The sequence below is a fragment of the Capricornis sumatraensis genome, chromosome 5, assembly GCF_032405125.1.
Source record: "Capricornis sumatraensis isolate serow.1 chromosome 5, serow.2, whole genome shotgun sequence".
In the NCBI taxonomy this organism is placed as follows: Eukaryota; Metazoa; Chordata; class Mammalia; order Artiodactyla; family Bovidae; genus Capricornis; species Capricornis sumatraensis.
The window spans coordinates 42,122,113-42,140,735 of record NC_091073.1 but is presented as its reverse complement, the minus strand read 5'-3'; the positions used below and the strand labels follow the sequence as shown (position 1 = coordinate 42,140,735).

At 36.0% G+C, this 18,623-nt stretch overlaps 1 protein-coding gene across 1 annotated transcript in view; it reads right to left on the bottom strand.

Annotated features, from left to right (window-relative positions):
- SEMA3E (semaphorin 3E) overlaps positions 1-18,623 on the bottom strand; it is a 279,112-nt gene that overhangs the window by 7,469 nt on the left and 253,020 nt on the right. The window contains exons 15-16 of the mRNA XM_068972992.1: positions 15,696-15,763; positions 14,067-14,206 (exon numbers count right to left, since the gene is read on the bottom strand). Coding sequence (XP_068829093.1) covers positions 14,067-14,206; positions 15,696-15,763 — 208 coding nt within the window. The remainder of the gene's footprint in view (positions 1-14,066; positions 14,207-15,695; positions 15,764-18,623) is intronic.

Sequence of the window (18,623 nt, the reverse complement as noted above, 5' to 3'; positions counted from 1 at the left end):
GGGAAAGTCCTACACCATTTATTTGCATGTTATAGATGGTGCCTATCTCACAATTGTGGTCTCCACTCCTGGTTAAGTGAATCATAAATTCAGGAATAAAAGAGGTTTGAACTCTTGAGTCTGGACAACTGTACACTATGTAGGTTAAATTGCTCTGAAAGTTAAATATATCTTCCATGGCCTACAAATACCTAAAAATTTTTTAAAAATGTCTTAGAAATTTGTATTTGAAGTCTTTCCATGACTTAATCTTTTCACTTTTGTTAACATGGGTACCTTCAATAATCATATCTTGATTACAGAATTGTTTTCATTCAGCTGTGCTGTCTGCAGACCAGATTTTCTTGGTCAAGAAGATGGTACATAATACATCATTTTATCAAATATTCTTATAGAAAATCTGTAAAAACACAAAATTTCTTACTAAAAGTGGTTTTAATATTGTTAGCTATAAAGATTGATTCAATATGTTTCATAATGTTGAATAAAAGAAGTAATTGAACAAAGAACCTACACATCTGGTAGCTGGTCAGGAAGAAGCAGTGCTTTCCATGTGTATCAACCATATGGTTCCATACTTTTTATAGGAAATGGATAGACAAAGGCCTTGAAATGGCTTAGTTCAGAATATATTTAACAATGAAATCAGTTTTAGTCGAGTGATAAAGACCAACAGTTTATACATTTATTTGTTTATCTGACTTGCCTTTAATACAAAAAAAAATTTGTTTGACTTACAGAAAATATATGATATGCAATAATATAAACAAAAAATTTTCCTTTTATTAAAAACACTTTCCAGTGTGAACTTGTTATATGATAGAGATGATTCCCCAATAGAGATAGGATGAATTACTTAGTAACTCATTTGGAGAAACCTATCACTCTGTACATAGAACAAATAAAGTTGTATTTATATTTTAGATTAATTAAAGACCCAAATGCAGAAACCTTGCATCTAATACAAAAAGATGCTGAGAAGAAAGTTACTATAAATAAGAACGGCATTCTGTGAAAAAATGCTGTATTCAAGATATCAGCTATATCAAAGAAGCTTGAATATTTATATTCAATAATGAAATAATATAAACAGAAGATGCAAAGAACTCTTGAAAGTCAACAAAGGGAAGTAAAAAGTGGAATGGAAAAAGTCTATGAATAAGTAATTCAGAAAAAGAGAAACTCAAGTATTTCATAAGTATGCAATGTCAATGTTCAACCTTACTAGCAATTTTAGAAATGCAAATTTAAACAAAATACTACATTGTACCCAGAAGAAAGGCAAACATTAGGAAATACCAAATATAGGTGAAGATATGGGCAAATGGGAACCCACCTGAACTGTTTTGAGAGTGTAGATGGCGTGCTAACTCTGGAAAGCAGGCTGAAAATAGTTACCAAAATGAAGGATGTTGACAGATAATAATTTAAAAATTTGCACTCAGATTTATAAGGAGTTACCTGGAGAGATGACCATTAAAGATGTGGTGCTGGGAACTAATGACACTTGGTCTACTTGTAGGGGAATGCAGCAATTAGAAGCAATGAATGCATGCTGCGGCATGAGCAGTTGTCAGAAACAATGAAACAGAGACGTACATAGAACAGTGATAAACCATACATAGTGCTGAGTATAAAAATTAGAAGCAGAATAAGAGCTATAAAAAATATATTTATTTTCACAGCTCATGTACACTAAAAATGTTATATACCTGTTCAATATACAAATGCAATATTGGACCTATTAGTCCTTGCAGTGGATGCATATGGAGAAGCAAGGATGAAAGTGGAGAAAAAGTTGAACAAGAGAGGAGATTTGTGTGGGCTCATGATGACAATGTGCCCTAAAATAAGAAGTATGACTAAATTATGCAACTGAAGTCAAAAAATAAGACCCAAAAACCAAAACAAACAAAAACTCCAGTTTTTTTGTAACGATTATCCTGGTCTGTCTATAAGATCCGTTCATGCTCTAGAATACTGTAATCATACACTTTTACAAATACTGCTTGAAAATAAACAGCCGTTTAAGAGTAATATTTTATTGAAAAATTTTATAGATAAGAATAGCAGGATGATCAGGGTTAAGGGAATAAGAGGACAGGGGATGAAAGTAAAGATAATATTTGAACACAAAAATGTACAGCATAAGGCACTCAACAGCTACTTTAATTGGAGCATTAATTCAAAACTAAATTTCCTAGTGATCAAAGGAAAGAGGAAAGTATGATAAAATTCAGAGACAAAAATGTCTCTAAAATATACTATTAAAATTACTTTCTGCATTGTCATGCTACTTTGTTTAATCAGATGTCCAGAGTCAGACTGATCTCAGTAGGATAAAAGAGATATGGATCTGATTTCATAGATCTAAAAGATATGTTTAATTTTCAAAGATGTTTAGCATTATATCGGAAAATTAACAGAAGAGAGTTATTCTAGATCTATTCTTAAGATCACAAAGTTGCTTTATATTTTCCTACCATACAAAAGAAAGTGTGTCTTTGCCATTGCAAAGGAAAAAATAAAATTAATAAGCTATACTGCTAATTACTCCAGAACTAAAATATGGGGCATATTATGTCATAAAAACACGCTTGTCAAGGCTAAAAAACATGTTTTGAATATTTACCTGTAAAGAGTTGTTAGTTTATAAAAGATGAACACATTTTTTAATAGACTAAAGTATAAACGTAAAAACTGCTAAACAGATGTTTCAAATGAGGCAGAGTTCATGCATTTTAATGTTATGACAACCAGAAAAATGAAGAAATAATATTCACATGGAACAAATCTGATGCTTTCAAAACATGTAAATAAAGACAGAAAAGGTAAACTTATGGCTGTCACTGATGCCTGTCATGGACTAGCTAGCACTGGTGAAAGTCAAGGAAATGAGTCATCTAGCAGACAAGATTGGAGAAGGACATGGCAACCCACTCCGGTGTTCTTGCCTGGAGAATCACAGGGACAGGGGAGCCTGGTGGGCTGCCGTCTATGGGGTCGCACAGAGTCGGACATGACTGAAGCGACTTAGCAGCAGCAGCAAACAAGATAGCCGAATGAAGATAGGATTTTACTTCAAGTCTCCTAGTTTTGATGACATAATGCAATTGCAACATTTAAAAGATGTAGTTTGTGTATTTTTCTTTCTTTTGTTTTCTCAAGAGAAGCTATCTCCATAAGGTATGGCTCATCAATAAAAATATGCTTCCATGGAGACAGTATAAATTTAGTATAGATGCAATGAATTCTAAGTTACCTGGAAAGAACTACTGATTGGTAGATTAATCATCCCTCAGATTTCTCAACAAAATTTAAAATGACTTTGAGGAATTTATCCTATTTAGTAGGTGGGCTGAAGCCAAAGTTGAAAAGTGACAATTTCTGGCACAGGAAAAAAATAAAGAAGAATTGACAGTGAAGTCAAATTGATGTTTTTGAATTTTGATGTCAATTTACATCCTCTCTTGAATTTTCTATTAAAAACATGTACATTTGAGCATTATTTAGGCAGTCTACACAGTGCATACAACTGATATTTTATTTTCAGGAAACACAAATGCACAAAAATGGTTTCTCTTAAGTACAGAAACTCCGACAGAAAGATCAAAAAGGATTAAGGAGAAAATAAGCCTTCCATGCTCACCAATGGATAAATTATGATGGCGGTCTTATGGACCAGCAGTTTACTGGCCTGTGCTATACCTCATTGGCATGGACATGAAGAATATTTTATGTATCTTGGGATTGCTCCAAATTCCCTCACTGAGGATTTATGACCTGCTTCCTATAACTCCATCTTGTTTACAGTGTCTTTGGGAAGCACACTGGTTTTGTCAGTAAAGAATAAAATCCAAAAGAACACATTCCAAGAAAATATTCATTTTGTTTGGCTTTGCTGAAACTCATTCCAATAAAATATAGTGCTCAGTATAAAATGAGGGCTTGGTTTTTCATGAAAATATATTTTTATCCAAAATACAGATACTTAATGAGGCTTTACTTGTATACATTTTCCTTTGACCTCTACTCAGAGGTCAACAAATTTTCTATAAAGTAAAGATTGTGGTGTTTATATGTCAGGTGGTTTCTGTTATAAGTACTCAACCTTGTAGCTAGAGCATGAAACCAGTCATAGACGCTGGGTAAACAAATCAACATGGCAGTTTTCAAATAAAGTTTTATTTATAAAAGAGGCTGAGATTTGGCCCCCAGGTTGTACTTTGCCAACTTCTGCTTTAAATCACTGGCAAAGTTTAAAAGACCATTCTATTTTCAGGTTGGAAATAACATATTCCAAACTTACAACATTCAAAATAAGGATCATAATAATGTGAGCAGTTATATTAATCTTCTGAATATCTTAAAGAAACTATAGCTTACTTTGTCATGATAGGTGAAAATTACACAGTGGACTAATAAATATTTAAATCTAAGAAAACCAATGCATACTTAAATTTTTCCTCAATTATTAGTTTTAAAATACAATGCTCATGTATTTTAGAGAAAGATAAATACATGGTGAAAAAATTCAGTTGTACCACCACATGCCTTAGCAAGTATGGATGATTTCCTTTGGGATGTTGCTAAGAATCAAAATTTTTAAATTATTTTGGAAGCTTGTAAATACAAATACATGGGATTACAGAAACTGAGAGTTCATAAACTTGGGTGTATCATTTCAGGGTAATTTAGTGGTGTTTCTAACAGCTTTTTTAAAATTTTCTTTTGCAATCACACAAACACACTTTATACCTTCTTCCTATAAGGAAGATTTGTGATATGTTCCAAATTAAAACTATATGCAGAAATATATATATGAGTACCTGATTCAAATAACTATCGATGGACTATCGAACAGCTAAACTTGGATTTTGTGAGTGAAATTATCCACACATATAAAATACTTTCTTTTCTCTGCAGTTCAGAGAGTGGGGATTTTTCCACTTCCTTCTTAGAATCCATCCTGTCACTTTTGTTTGTAGTGATATTCTCTCTCCCATACTCTTCGTCTTGCTTTATCACTGAGCTATATACATTTTCTTCTCTGTGGATACTTCCCTTCAACCTCTAAACATGACCAAGCCAAAAAAGGCAAAAGTTCTCTCAACTCTCATCTCCTATTGCTGATCCCTTGGATTTCTCATCCAAACCTTTAGGTGGAGAACACTATACTAGCTGTTTCTAATCCCACACAGCCCCATGCTTAAACCATTTAGCCCCATGACTTAACCTGTTGCTAGATGGCTCCTGGTTTAACCATTCCAATGAACATTCTCACTAGAGCCTGGGTGCTTATTGTTCTGAATGTTTCCAAGGATGCTGTTTGCCACTTCATCCTTATCCAAGGTCTTTTCTCTGAGTTCTATTACACCACATGCCCAACTCTACTGTCTCTTCCTCCTCAAGCTGTACCACTCCAGTGGTACTTACCATCGGTGTCTTTTCCATCAGTTACTTAATCTCATCTCTGTAATGCACAGAATGACACTAACTGCCACAGAAAAATGTTAAGTTTTAAATAAACTACAACACATAAAGCACTTAACAGAACAGGATACATAAGCACTAAATGAATGTTAACTAAAATCATTACTTATTTTTCTTAACAATTTTACTCTTCATCTTTTAGAATTGTTTCTTCTCCTAATTTTTCCTTACATGTGGGTTTCCCCCTTGCTTCTAGCCTTAGTTTACATGCTTCTCATTCATTCATTCTCCAAGGTAGGCTATGGCAGTCGGAGGGCCAGCTGCTCTGTAACTAAGGGCCTAGAGCTGAAACCAGAAAGTCTGGCTCAAATTCAGACTGATTTCACAGGCAAGTAACTCAATCTCTCTGTGCTTCCGTTTCCTTAAATATAAAGTGGGGACAATAATACTAACTACTTCATAAGACTGTTGCAAGGATTAAAAGTACACCTATATGTAAAATTCTTAGGACAGTACCTGGTACACATTAAGCCATTTTATTTATTTATTTATTTTTTAAAAATGCTGATGCTTGCTATAGTATTCTTAGTTTTATTATCTCCATGAATTCATTGCCTCTTTGCTGAGGCCTCTCACTCATCTCCTGCCATTCCAAATCTTTTCTTTGGGCTTTATATTCCCAATCATGAATATACCAGAAGGATAGCTCTGTCTGCAAGCTTTACAGGGGCCCCCAATTCAATACGGCCAAAACTGAACTCTACCTTTCCTCCCTATATTCTTGGAGTCATGTTTTTGCACAATTAACCACAGAAACACCCAAAGCTGGAATAGGTGAATTATTTTTCCCCTCAAATATCAAATACATTCAATGTTATCTCATAAAAATTAGTATGTGTCTTCTTCCTTCTTACTACCACTGTTTAGTTTGGTCAAAAATCATTCATCTGCCTACTGAAACACTTTCTTAAACGTTCTTGACACCCTGCTTACCCTTCTACCCAGTAAGCTAGTTTCTAGAGTAATGTATCTAAATAGCTTGTCTAAGGCATTCTCACTGGCTTATAGATAAAGTGAAATGGTCCCTTGATAGATCTACTCACTTTTGCGTTCTCATTTCGACCACAGATTTATATCAACTGTTTTTTGTCTCCTCTCCAGCACACATGCTTATGCCACTGTCCCTGCTAGTTGGTTTCCACTTATCCTTTAACACAGGGCTCAAATGTCACCTAGGCCTTGAATTTTCTCCTAACTGTCCATCATCCTCCACTCCTGACCTATTAGTTGAGACATTTTTCTTTTCATCTGGATTTACAAACAGGGGAAAAATATATTGTATAATATACTGTAACAAATATATTATAATTATCTGTTCACATTATTTTATTCACTATAAGACTATAGGCTTCGAAAGGGCTAAAACTATGATTTGTTCATCAAAAAAAAGTAGGCTCTGAGTGAGTATTTATTGAACCAAATCACTAAATTTAGACACACAAACAAGGAGGAGAACAGAAGTTTGAAAAAGTATTCCATGTGAGATGGTAAATAGCCTTTCTGGTTTTCAATAACAGCAAAGAGTGTATGTGACGCATTTGCTATCATGTGTATGAAGAGGCCACTTACTCACCCTTTGACACTGCAGGTTAAGGGCATGTGGACAGTTGTGTCACTGAACATAAAGGTGCAATGATAACCTGCTTTCACCTTTTACCTACCTCAATGATAACTTGCTTTCACCTTCACCCTACCCCCACATACTATAGTCTTAATACAACAACCAAAGTGATCTGTTTAAAATCAAATTTTGATCATATCACAGCTCTGTTGAAAACTACCTCATGGCTTTCTTTTGAATTCAGAGCAAAAACCAAAGCTCTTTACAAGGATCTACAAATCCCTCATGAGCTGGGCCTTCATCTCACTTTTTGACTCAGTTTATTAGTTTCCTTACTGCTGTTTCCCCTCCGGCCAAGCTGCCCTCTGCTCTTAGGTTCTCTGGATATATCAGGGGCCCTCCTGATAAAGCAGGGCCTTTGCGTGTGCTTTCCCAGTGTCAAGAAAGCTGTTATCCAACCCTGTCACATGGCCTACAACCTCACCTCTTGCAAGTCATCTCTAAGTGTCACCTTGTTGGTGAACTTCTTACCATGGCCTTCTCAACCTTCTCTGCAAGTAACCTCTCTTGTATTTTCCTCCTTACCATCATCTGACAGATTAAATAGTGTTCTTATTTAGTCATACAATTATTTTTACTATCTTTCTTTGTGCTCCAGAGTATAAGTTCCATGAAAGAAGGACATTATAGGTGTCATTAAATAAATTTTAAATAAATGAATAGAGCATTATTTTAGTTAAAAACAAGGAAATGAGGTCGCAAGTTCTGAGTTTTATATCTACACAGGCTCAAATGATACAGCACACTCATTTTGATAGAGAATCTTTCTTCTACCAACCGGCATACAGTAAAATCCTGAAAAGGCAGCTTGACACTGGAAATGCACTGATGTGTGCATTGTATCTCAGACAGTAAAGAATCTGCTTGCAATGCAGGAGACATGGGTTCAATCCATGGGTTGGGAAGATCCCCTGGAGAAGGGAATGATGACTCATTCCTCTTTCTTGGAGGATTCCATGGACAGAGGAGCCTGGCAGGCTACAGTCCACAAAGTCACAATAAAAGAGGTGCATTTATAGGGCGTCCCTGGTATCTCACATAATAAAGAATCTGCCTGCAATGCCGGAGATGCAGGTTCAATCCCTGGGTCAGGAAGACCCCCTGGAGAAGGGAATGGCAACCCATTCTGGTATTTGTGCCCAGAGAATTCCATGGACAGACCACAGGGTCACAAAGAGTCAGACACTACTAAGGGAGTAACACTTTCACTTTCACGAACTGTATACTAATGATTTCTGGTATCAATGGGAACTGTTTAAATTATTGGCAGGTTCTCAGACATCTAAACATGGGAATAATACCTCTGCCACCAAAGCTACAGTGACATACTCCACTATACATTGTTGGAAAAAATATGCATTTTTTCCCATTTGCCCCATGTTTATCCCAGAGCATATGAAACTGTATTTAGAATTCTGATTTCAGAAGGTTGTGTAATTTAGCAGAAAAAAACTAACAGACCTGGATGTGAATCTACTTCACTAGGTGTCAGTAACTAGGAACGTGATTAAACATTCTGTATCTCAATGATCTCATCCATAAACACATCTTTTAGAATAAATTGGTATATTTTATAAAATGCGTAAGGCAAATTCCTAGTTAGCTGGCTGATGAAGAAATGTGAAGCAGCTCAGCTTATGAGTCAGGAATACTTGAGCTCAAACCTTGGGCATGTTGTTGATTCTGTTTGTGAGCTCTATCTCTTTGAGTTTTAGTTTCTGCATTTTTAAGATGAGAATTATTATGCCTAAGGTACCGCTGTGAGATATGGGAATAATAAGACAAGGTGCCGACTCCAATTCCTATATGTAGTAGATAAACATGAAAAAAAAGACAGCTTCATCTCTCAAGTCCCTTCTATGAAGTTTTCTCCTCCAAAATGTCATTGTAATGGATACACACACCATAATTAACCAGGTCATCAAGCCAAGGGAAAATGATCCCTTATGAAGGACTTACAAATTAGGCTTTCCATAAACATTTCTGGAATTATAAAATGTATAGTTTACATTTCATATATGTTATTTAAGGAAGCAGGAAACTATAAAGTGCGTATTTGAAAGAAATGAAGTATTCCAGTTTGTAAACTAGATAACTAAACTGCTAGATTCTTCCTAGACATCTGGTTATGGAGCATTTCTACAGATTCATTTGATCAAAAATGTTATCCACCTGAATATGTGGTTTCTGGACCACTTAAGAGGGTTGAGAGTAGACTCATAAGCAGATTCCAGACTCAAAAATTTCAGTTCAATAGAAGGACATGACATCAAAAATTTTACAAAGGCTATGGTCTGACTATGGTTTGCATTATCAAGGATGAGCCTTGTTGGCCACTGTCAAGGATATTCTAAAAAGTATTCCCACATGAGGTAAGAACTGGACTAGGTGACCTTAAACATCCTTTACAATGGTCAAGATTTAATGATAAATTGACCTTATATGTTTTATAGTAACTACAATAAATGAAAAAGTGTTCAAACTCTAAACTCTAAAACAACTATAAACGGACTCTAAACAACTGAAAGAATACACACATAGGGTCAGTTTGCTTTGTGTACACAACATGCACACTTAGCTTTTGATGAAGTTAGCAACTGTGTGTTTTGTTTCAGATTATGAATAAATCAATATATATCACTGTATCTATAGAAAGCAAGCACTATCTGATTATAATACAACTTATAATGCATCGTGAAAGTGTTAGTTACTTAGTCATATCCGACTCTTTGCAACCCCATGAACTGGAGCCCACCAGGCTCCTCTGTCCATGAGATTCTCCAGGCAAGAATAGTGGAGTGGGTAGCCATTCCCTTCTCCAGGGGATATTCCTGACCCAGGGATTAAGCTTAAGTTCTCCCACATTGCAGGCAAATTCTTTACTGTCTGAGCCACCAGGGAAGCCCATAATACATAGAGTAAACTCAAAATTTCAAATATCAGTAAATACATTAGGGAAATTTGGATTTAGTTGAAAATAGGGACCAAAATTTTGGGGAAAGAAGTACATTATATTAACAGTCTGAGAAAGAAACTTAAAATTGAACACTGCTGGATACAGCATGTCAAAACGACTTGGTAAAGATTTCCAAATGAGGTAGATTACAATGAGTTCAAAATTCAAAACAGAACATACTGAGTGAATAAAACTACTGATGAAAGAATTGAAGTCATTCAACTGGAGGAACAACAGAATATTCCCAGTCCTGCTCCTGCCAAGTGAGTCATGACAAAACTCAAAAGCCAGTTTTATAACAGATATATGGAATGGAAAACACTTTAGCACTACATTAATAATTTATTCCACTGCAATATGCTGTATCATTTTTGGACACGTGTTTATTCTTACAATGTCATGAAAAATTCAGGAGAATTCTCCTCTCCTGATTGCCTTTCTATGTTATCTCTAAGTAGCCTATGTTATGTTGAAGCTCCTTCTCTAATAGCTAGCCCAGATTACACATTTAGTCATCTCCCAGAATGCACTGACTGATACTAAACAAAAAACATGTTTTTAAGTTTCACAACAGGCTAGGGGGGAAAGTGGCAAAAAATGTCTTTGTGCTCTATACATAGAATCAGCCATTTACACTTCCAATGACAAATGTTTGGTTTTCATTATCAAACGAGGTGGACACTTCTTGGATTCACTATCTGATGAGTACCTATCAGCTGTCCTCTGTGTCCTAAGGCAGGTCTCTAAAATTTCTTAACACATTTTAATTTGTAACCTCTTTACTAAGGACCATTTCTTCAATATTCACCAAGATCTATCTCCCTTTAATATAACCAAATTGTCTTCTACTTTCTGCTTTTAAATACCTTTTTTTTTGTTAAAATTGAGTTCAAAGACCACATCAACATCAACAATGTTTATCTGTCTTATCTAAGATTTATCTGCTTCACACCCTAGCTAGACCTTTTCCTACATACAACCAGCAACCTAGACCTATATTCATCTGTCCAGTGACTGCCTCCAGACTGTTCTGTATGTGTGTTTTAAAGACAGCTGAGAAAAGAAGAAAAATGAAAGGCAAAGGAGAAAAGGAGAAATATATCCATCTGAACGCAGAGTTCCAAAGAATAGCAGAGAGATAAGAAAGCCTTCCTAAGTTATCAATGCAAAGAAATACAGGGAAACAATAGAATGGGAAAGACTAGAAATCTCTTCAAGAAAATTAGAGATTACAAGGGAACATTTCATGCAAAGATGTGCACAATAAAGGACAGAAATAGTATGGACCTAACAGAAGGTATTAAGAAGAGGTGGCAAGAATACACAGAAGAACTACACAAAAAAGATCTTAATGACCCAGATAACCACCAGGGTGTGATCATTCACCTAGAGCCAGATATCCTGGAGTGTGAAGTCAAGTGGGTCTTAGGAACCATCACCATGAAAGAAGCTCATGTACGTGATGGAATTCTGAAACAGCTGAGCTATTTCAAGTCCTAAAAGATGATGGTGTGAAAGTGCTTCACTCAATATGCCAGCAAATTTGGAAAGCTCATCAGTGACCAAAGGATTGAAAAAGGTCAGTTTTCATTCCAATCCCAAAGAAAGGCAATGCCAAAAAATGTTCAAACTACCGCACAACTGCAATCATCTCACATGCTAGCAAAGTAATGCTTAAAATTCTCCAAGCCAGGCTTCAATAATACTTGAACTGAGAACTTATAGATGTTCAAGGTGGATTTAGAAAAGGCAGAGCTAACATCCACTGTATCATCGAAAAAGCAAAGGAATTCCAGAAATACGTCTATTTCTGTTTCATTGACTATGTTAAAGCCTTTGACTGTGTGGATCACAACAAACTCTGGAAAATTCTTCGAGAGATGGGAATACCAGACCACCTGACCTGCCTCCTGAGAAACCTGTATGCAGGTCAATAAGCAATAGTTAGAACCAAACATGAACAACAGACTGGTTCAAATTTGGGAAAGGAGTACATCAAGGCTGAATAGTGTCACCCTGTTTATTTAACCATATACACAGTAAATCATGCAAAATGGTGTGCTGGATGAAGCACAAGCTAGAATCAAGATTGCTGGGAGAAATATCAATAACCTCAGATATGCAGATGACATCACCCTTAATGCAGAAAACAGAGAGGAACTAAAGAGCCTCTTGATGAAGGTGAAAGAGGAGAGTGAAAAAGCTGGTTTAAACTCAACATTCAGAAACTAAGATCATGGCATCCAGTCCAATCACTTCATGACAAATAGAATTGGAAACAATGGAAACAGTGACAGATTTTATTTTCTTGGGCTCCAAAATTACTGCAGATGGTGACTGCAGTCATGAAATTAAAAGATACTTGCTCCTTGGAAGAAAAGCTTTGACAAACCTAAACAGATTATTAATATGCAGAAACATTATTTTGCCAACAAAGGTCCAAATAGTCACAGCTATGGTTTTTCCATTAGTCATGTATGGACGTGAGAGTTGGACCATAAAGAAGGCTGAGTGCCAAAGAACTGATGCTTTTGAACTATTGTGTTGGAGAAGACTCTTGAGAGTTCCTTGGACTGCAAGGAGATCAAACAGTCAATCCTAATGGAAATCAGTCCTGAATATTCATTGGAAGGACTGATGCTAAAGCTGAAACACCAATACTTGGGCCACCTGATGCCAAGATCCATCTCACTAGAAAAGACCCTGATGCTGGGAAAAATTGAAGGCAGAAGGAGAACACAGCAACAGAGGATGAGATGGTCAGATGGCATTACTGACTCAATGGACATGAGTTTGAGCAAGCTCCAGGATACGGTGAGGGACAGGGAGGACTGCTGTGCTGCAATCCATGGGGTCACAAAGAGCTGGACATGTCTGAGTGACTGAACAACAACATTTCTTCCATCTACAAAAGCAGTGCCATTTGTTCATTTCTCAATATCTAGACACCTATAATAAATATAATTTCCACTACCAAACCTGCTTAGAAGGACAAAATAACTTATATCTTTTCTGTTGATGTTCCCAGTAGGCAACATTGGAACCTCATAGTAGATGTCTCACGTGTGACTTAATAACTATATCAACTGCTTTAATGTTGCTGCTGTTATTTTCATTCTCTTATCCATATGTCTAAGATATATGTAATAACAGTATTTAACTTTGATATTTTTCTAAAACACTGCCTTGGGCAATACGATTTGAGACATCATTTTGACAGAACGACACTAAAATCATGACACAATGAGCACTTCCTCAGTAAAAAAATCTAAGTCTAGGTTCCAAATTTTATACATACATACATACAACATTTGTTTTTATATGTATATAAATACATATGTGAGGGCTTCCCTGGTGGCTCAGAGGTTAAAGCGTCTGCCTGCAATGCAGGAGCCCTGGGTTCGATCCCTGGGTTGGGAAGATCCCCTGGAGAAGGAAGTGGCAACCCACTCCAGTATTCTTGCCTGGAGAATCCCATGGACAGAGGAGCCTGGTGGGCTACAGTCCACGGGGTCGCAAAGAGTTGGACATGACTTATATAATAATTTATGTGTATATGTATTTTAGAATCTTTATATAGATACATATGGGCTTCCCAGGTGGTGCCAGTGGTAAAGAACCCATCTGCCACTGCAGGTAGACGTAAGGGAAATGGGTTCGATCCCTGGGTCGGGAAGATACCCTGGAGGAAGAAATGGCAACCTACTCCAGTATTCTTGCTTGGAGAATCCCCATGGACAGAGTAGCCTGGCAGGCTACAGTCCATAGGGTCGCAAAGTGTCAGACATGAATGAAGCAACTTAGCAAACACGCACATACACACACATATATACACCTATACTGATACACATATATATTTATATGAATTTAAACCACACATAATAAAAAAGCAGGTACAGTACAACAGGCTTTAAGTACTCAAATAAATCATAATCAATTTACTAATCATGCGCTATACGCAAGTCACTATTGTGTGAATGTGCAGCTATGAATTACCTCCTCTTTTCTTGCATCACGTCCTTTCTGTACAAACCAGATAACTTTTGCTTGTAAAGATCGTGGAGTACATTCCAGCAAAGTACTGTTATTCTCTATGCCATAGGCCAATCTCTCTTCAGTTTTATCCAAAGCATCCCCTGTAACATAAATGTTAACATCAGCCTTGAGAATTTTATTTTACTGGTAAATAATATTTTTAAATGATTCCTTATTCAGATCCCTATAACAAAGTGAATAGGTTTTATTGCTTACTGCTAATATCTATACAAGGTCATATACATGAGTTATTTAGAAAGAGTGGCATACTAAAATCTAGACAATAAAAAGGCACAGCAGACTATGGAATGAGAAAGAAGTAACTAGGAGTTTGATTACAAAAGATGGGTCAGAACAGTTAGAAGGTATATCAGTGTTAAATTAATAGGAAATCACTGACAACGGCCATTGATAAAGTAGGCAAGAGAAGGTGAGGACCAAAAATCAAACATTACATAGGACTCAAACTCAAGGCTACACACAGAAACAGAAAGCAGAAATCTAGGAGATATGGCTCTATATAAACACAAGTGTGAGTGATAGCTTGACAATGGATTGCCCTTATCCAGATACTATGGGAAGAAAAACACGTGAAACTGAACCAAAGACTTTGTGAACCAGAGCTACTTGATTGTAATGTGCACTTTGGCCCAGAAAGGCTCTCTTTGAACCTGAAACCCAAAATGCATATAAAGTATACCTAACTGCAGTGAAGAATCAAAGCCAGTGGATTTATTTTTAGTTGTTTTAACCAAGATCACATTCAATACTAGATTCCAGGCTTTTTTCCTACGTCTGAGTCCTTCACGCTTTCAAAACAGATCCCTGGGTTTCTCTAAAATTAGAATCTCACCTTTCTCTAACCAATATTCTCAGAGGCTTACATTTTGCACCAAATCCCCAGCCAGTCTGGGGATTAGCAAACTGATCCTGGACCACAATCTCTGGACCTGTGTATAAGCAGCTCTGGTTTCTCAATCATCAGGAGCACAGTCTACTCACCAACTATCATCACAGTGTGAAGAGACAGTTCAGTGGTTTTCTGTCTTGTTTGACTTCCTTACCTTTGCCTAAAGCTGACATTTTCTCTTCCTTTACACATTGAGCCACCCACTACCTTTCATCAGAAATGCATGTCTGGACCACCAACCCCAGTTCTGGGCTTACTTTATTCTAGTGAAAGAGTCAAAATACTTCACTTTCTTTGATCCAAAGCTCACTAGCTAACCTGATTCAAGTTAGATCACTCTTGATAAAATTGTTATAAAAACACAGTGAAGATATTCCTAGGGTTGAGCTGGTGAGATAAATCCTGCAAGTTACTGTGGCATCTGCCACCTAAAGTATACAACACTTCTGTTGTAAGTGTCCTTTTTTTGAGGTCTAACAATAATGCTTGCAGCTATATAAAAATTTTTCCAAACTAAGAAAATGTATAATCCATAAATTTTAACTATACAGAATACTCTCAGGAACATTGTTCTAGTATATATCAATCACAAATAAAACAAGGACGCTTTGAAAGAGGTTTGTATTTTATCTTCAGTGCCCACTCTAAATACCCATGGCAACTGATTTTCTATGGATTACCGACAAACTGCTGTCCAAAGCACTGCTGAGCTGCATTCCCGTGCCGAACATCTTGTCTGCGGAACCGCCTGAAAGAAAGTAAACGCATTTAGGAGATGTTCAGATTTCAATTTTCCAGACTTTAAAATATTGCCAAACTCATTAAATTTTCAAGTAGTATTCTGCTACTGAAAAAATTGATCAGTCATACAAAACAAGGATAAAATCCAAGTTTCATAGTTTTCCATGTTTCCACTGAATGTTATTCAATTTTAAGAGCTATATAAAACTGTTTTTTAAATGGTCACATGAGTTTGAATTATGGATACTGAAACAATAATCTAAAAAAGTTCTCTTTACATTTCATTGGGAATTTAGTTCAACAGGGAAGTCTTCTGGTTTTAAATAAATATCTTGGGTGGTAAAGGCTATGTGCAGATAAAGACAGTGAGACTTGAGGCAGATTACCTATTTGAGTAAAAATGGATAAAATTCCCATATATATTTAAGTGCATTATGTAAAGCTATTTGGATCCAAATATTTTGCTCTACAGGAATCATGATCAATGTGATTATTAATAAAAATAAACTGATAATATACTCTATTTACTCTTTCATTCAGTTATAAAATGTAAAAAGTATATGCCTCTATAAAATGTGATGGTACATTACATATTTAACAGAATGTCTTACATGTACTTTTCCTTAATTTGCCTCTAACAGGTAAATATACTTCCAGTATATTTTCATATTTTCTGGTTGATTAGACATATGATTGACCAATAATAATAGTCTTTATCCATGGAGAAAGAATTCCAGAATATATGTTGTTCTTGTTGCTATTTAGTTGCTAAGTCGTGTCCAGCTCTTTGCAACCCCCTGGACTGTAGCCATACAGGCTCCTCTGAATGGGATTTCCCAGGCAAGAATACTGAAGTATTCATTTCCTTCTTCAAGGGATCTTCCCAACCCAGGGAAGATGTCTCCTACACATTGTCAGGCATATTCTTTACCAATGAACCATCAAGGAAGTCCTCTAGAATATATACCATGTTCCCAATTTGTAGGCATCTTTCTCAGGAATTAAATAATGGAATTTATCCTTATTAGTATTGGAATGCTACAGTTAAGATCTTCAGCATATTAACAAGTTTAAGATGGAAACAGAAATATTACATAAAGCTAGAAAATACCACTTGCTTCTCTAATCATGGCATTTCTTCAACACTGAGGGGAAACCAGAAGGCAGCCTGGAACTTTTATCCCAGAACAAGATGGTGAAACTTCCCAAGTGACAAAGAGATGCTTTTACCATATGCAATGGTCAAATTTGGAAAAGGGAACCAGGTTCAAATCCCAATGTCACTACTCAAATTCTGCACGATCTTATACACATCCCTGGTCTTTCCTGGTTCGGTGCGTCCTCTTTTGTAAAGGAAGCTGGGCTAACTGACACTTAATTTCCAGTCTCTTTTTTTTTTTTTTTTTTCATTCTAGGTTTTCCTAATGGCCACCAAATAGTGATATTGGAATGCTATCAAGAAATGGAGTGCTTTCTCATAAATGAGTTCAGATCTTAGTTAAGAACTCAATACTTAATCTTTTGAGTGTTTCCTTATATTGAATGCTAGGACAGATGAATATTTCCAGGCAATTTTTAGGGTAATGGTCTGAGTGCAAAAGCAATTTTTAAAGTCTATTTAAAAGAAGCAGACTGTTGATCAGAAAACCTTACTCAAAGATCTGAGATTTTATGAAGTTAAGATTAAAACTGCCATATGAATCATTCTATAGAGCTAAACTGAAAATAGAAACTGACAAAAGGGGAGCAAAATTTAACGGTTTTATGCTTCTATATTGTTTTATGCTAGTGTGTACTTCTATTATGCAACTGATAGAAGCTCTGGAGGACATTTAAATGGCTGTTATTGATTCCTCACTTCACTGAGTGTTGCTTTGATATTGGGAATCTCAGGTCTGCTGAGCAATAGTGCATAATGAAACAGGAATAAATTAATGAAATGGGAAATAGTTTGCATGTTGCAGCAAGGATATTGTATCACATTTATTAAGCAAGTAATGTGAGGAAAAAAGGAATTACAACCAGCTAATTCTAGGTAAGCACTGTGGGTAAGTGTGCAAAAATTTTGTTTAAAATCATTGGAAATATGCATTTAAAAACATAGATATCACATTCTCCAACAAGACTTCAGTTCAGTTTCTACTATCCTAGTATAGCTGTCCTTTATTTCAGTATTTAAAACAGAAGGTATTAGGATCAGGAATATTAGAAAGGCTAAGCTCTCAAAGTCACGTATTTTTCTTATATCTCTTACCTCTTGGAAACTTTTCAAGAGAATGCTGGAAACAAGAAAAAATACAAGAGCAAGGGGAAGAAAAAGACCTAGCTCTATAAATTATAGTGTACTTTGGAAGACTATTTTAAACAAGTGGTTTGGAGTGTGAATTGATGCTTTTCCTCTGTTGACTCATTTTCACTTTGTGAACAGAAGAGTACTTATTTTAATGACCAGTTTTCAATTTCTACTGCTAGTCAGGTCTGAAGCAAAAATGATCTGCTATAAAAGCAAACTTTATGTGCTGGAACTTATCCAAAACGTTCTCCTCCAGGGGTGGGTGATGGTTTCAAAGAATCTGACACTACTGAAAGATCTGCATTTCATGTCACTGAACTGAACTAATTCATTCATGAGCATGGCTCCTGATTCCACCATCTCACTACTTCCTGTCTATGATTTTGCCCATTCATTTAATTTCCCTAAAGAACTCTTTTGTCCACCCTATAAAACACCATAAAACAAACCTATGAATATACACTTTTACAAGCGGCACCATTTACCAGGAAATACTTAGCTACAGAAACTTCTTAGTTAAATTCATCATAAATGCTGCATGCCTAATAAAAAGCTTGTTATTCATTAAGTATTT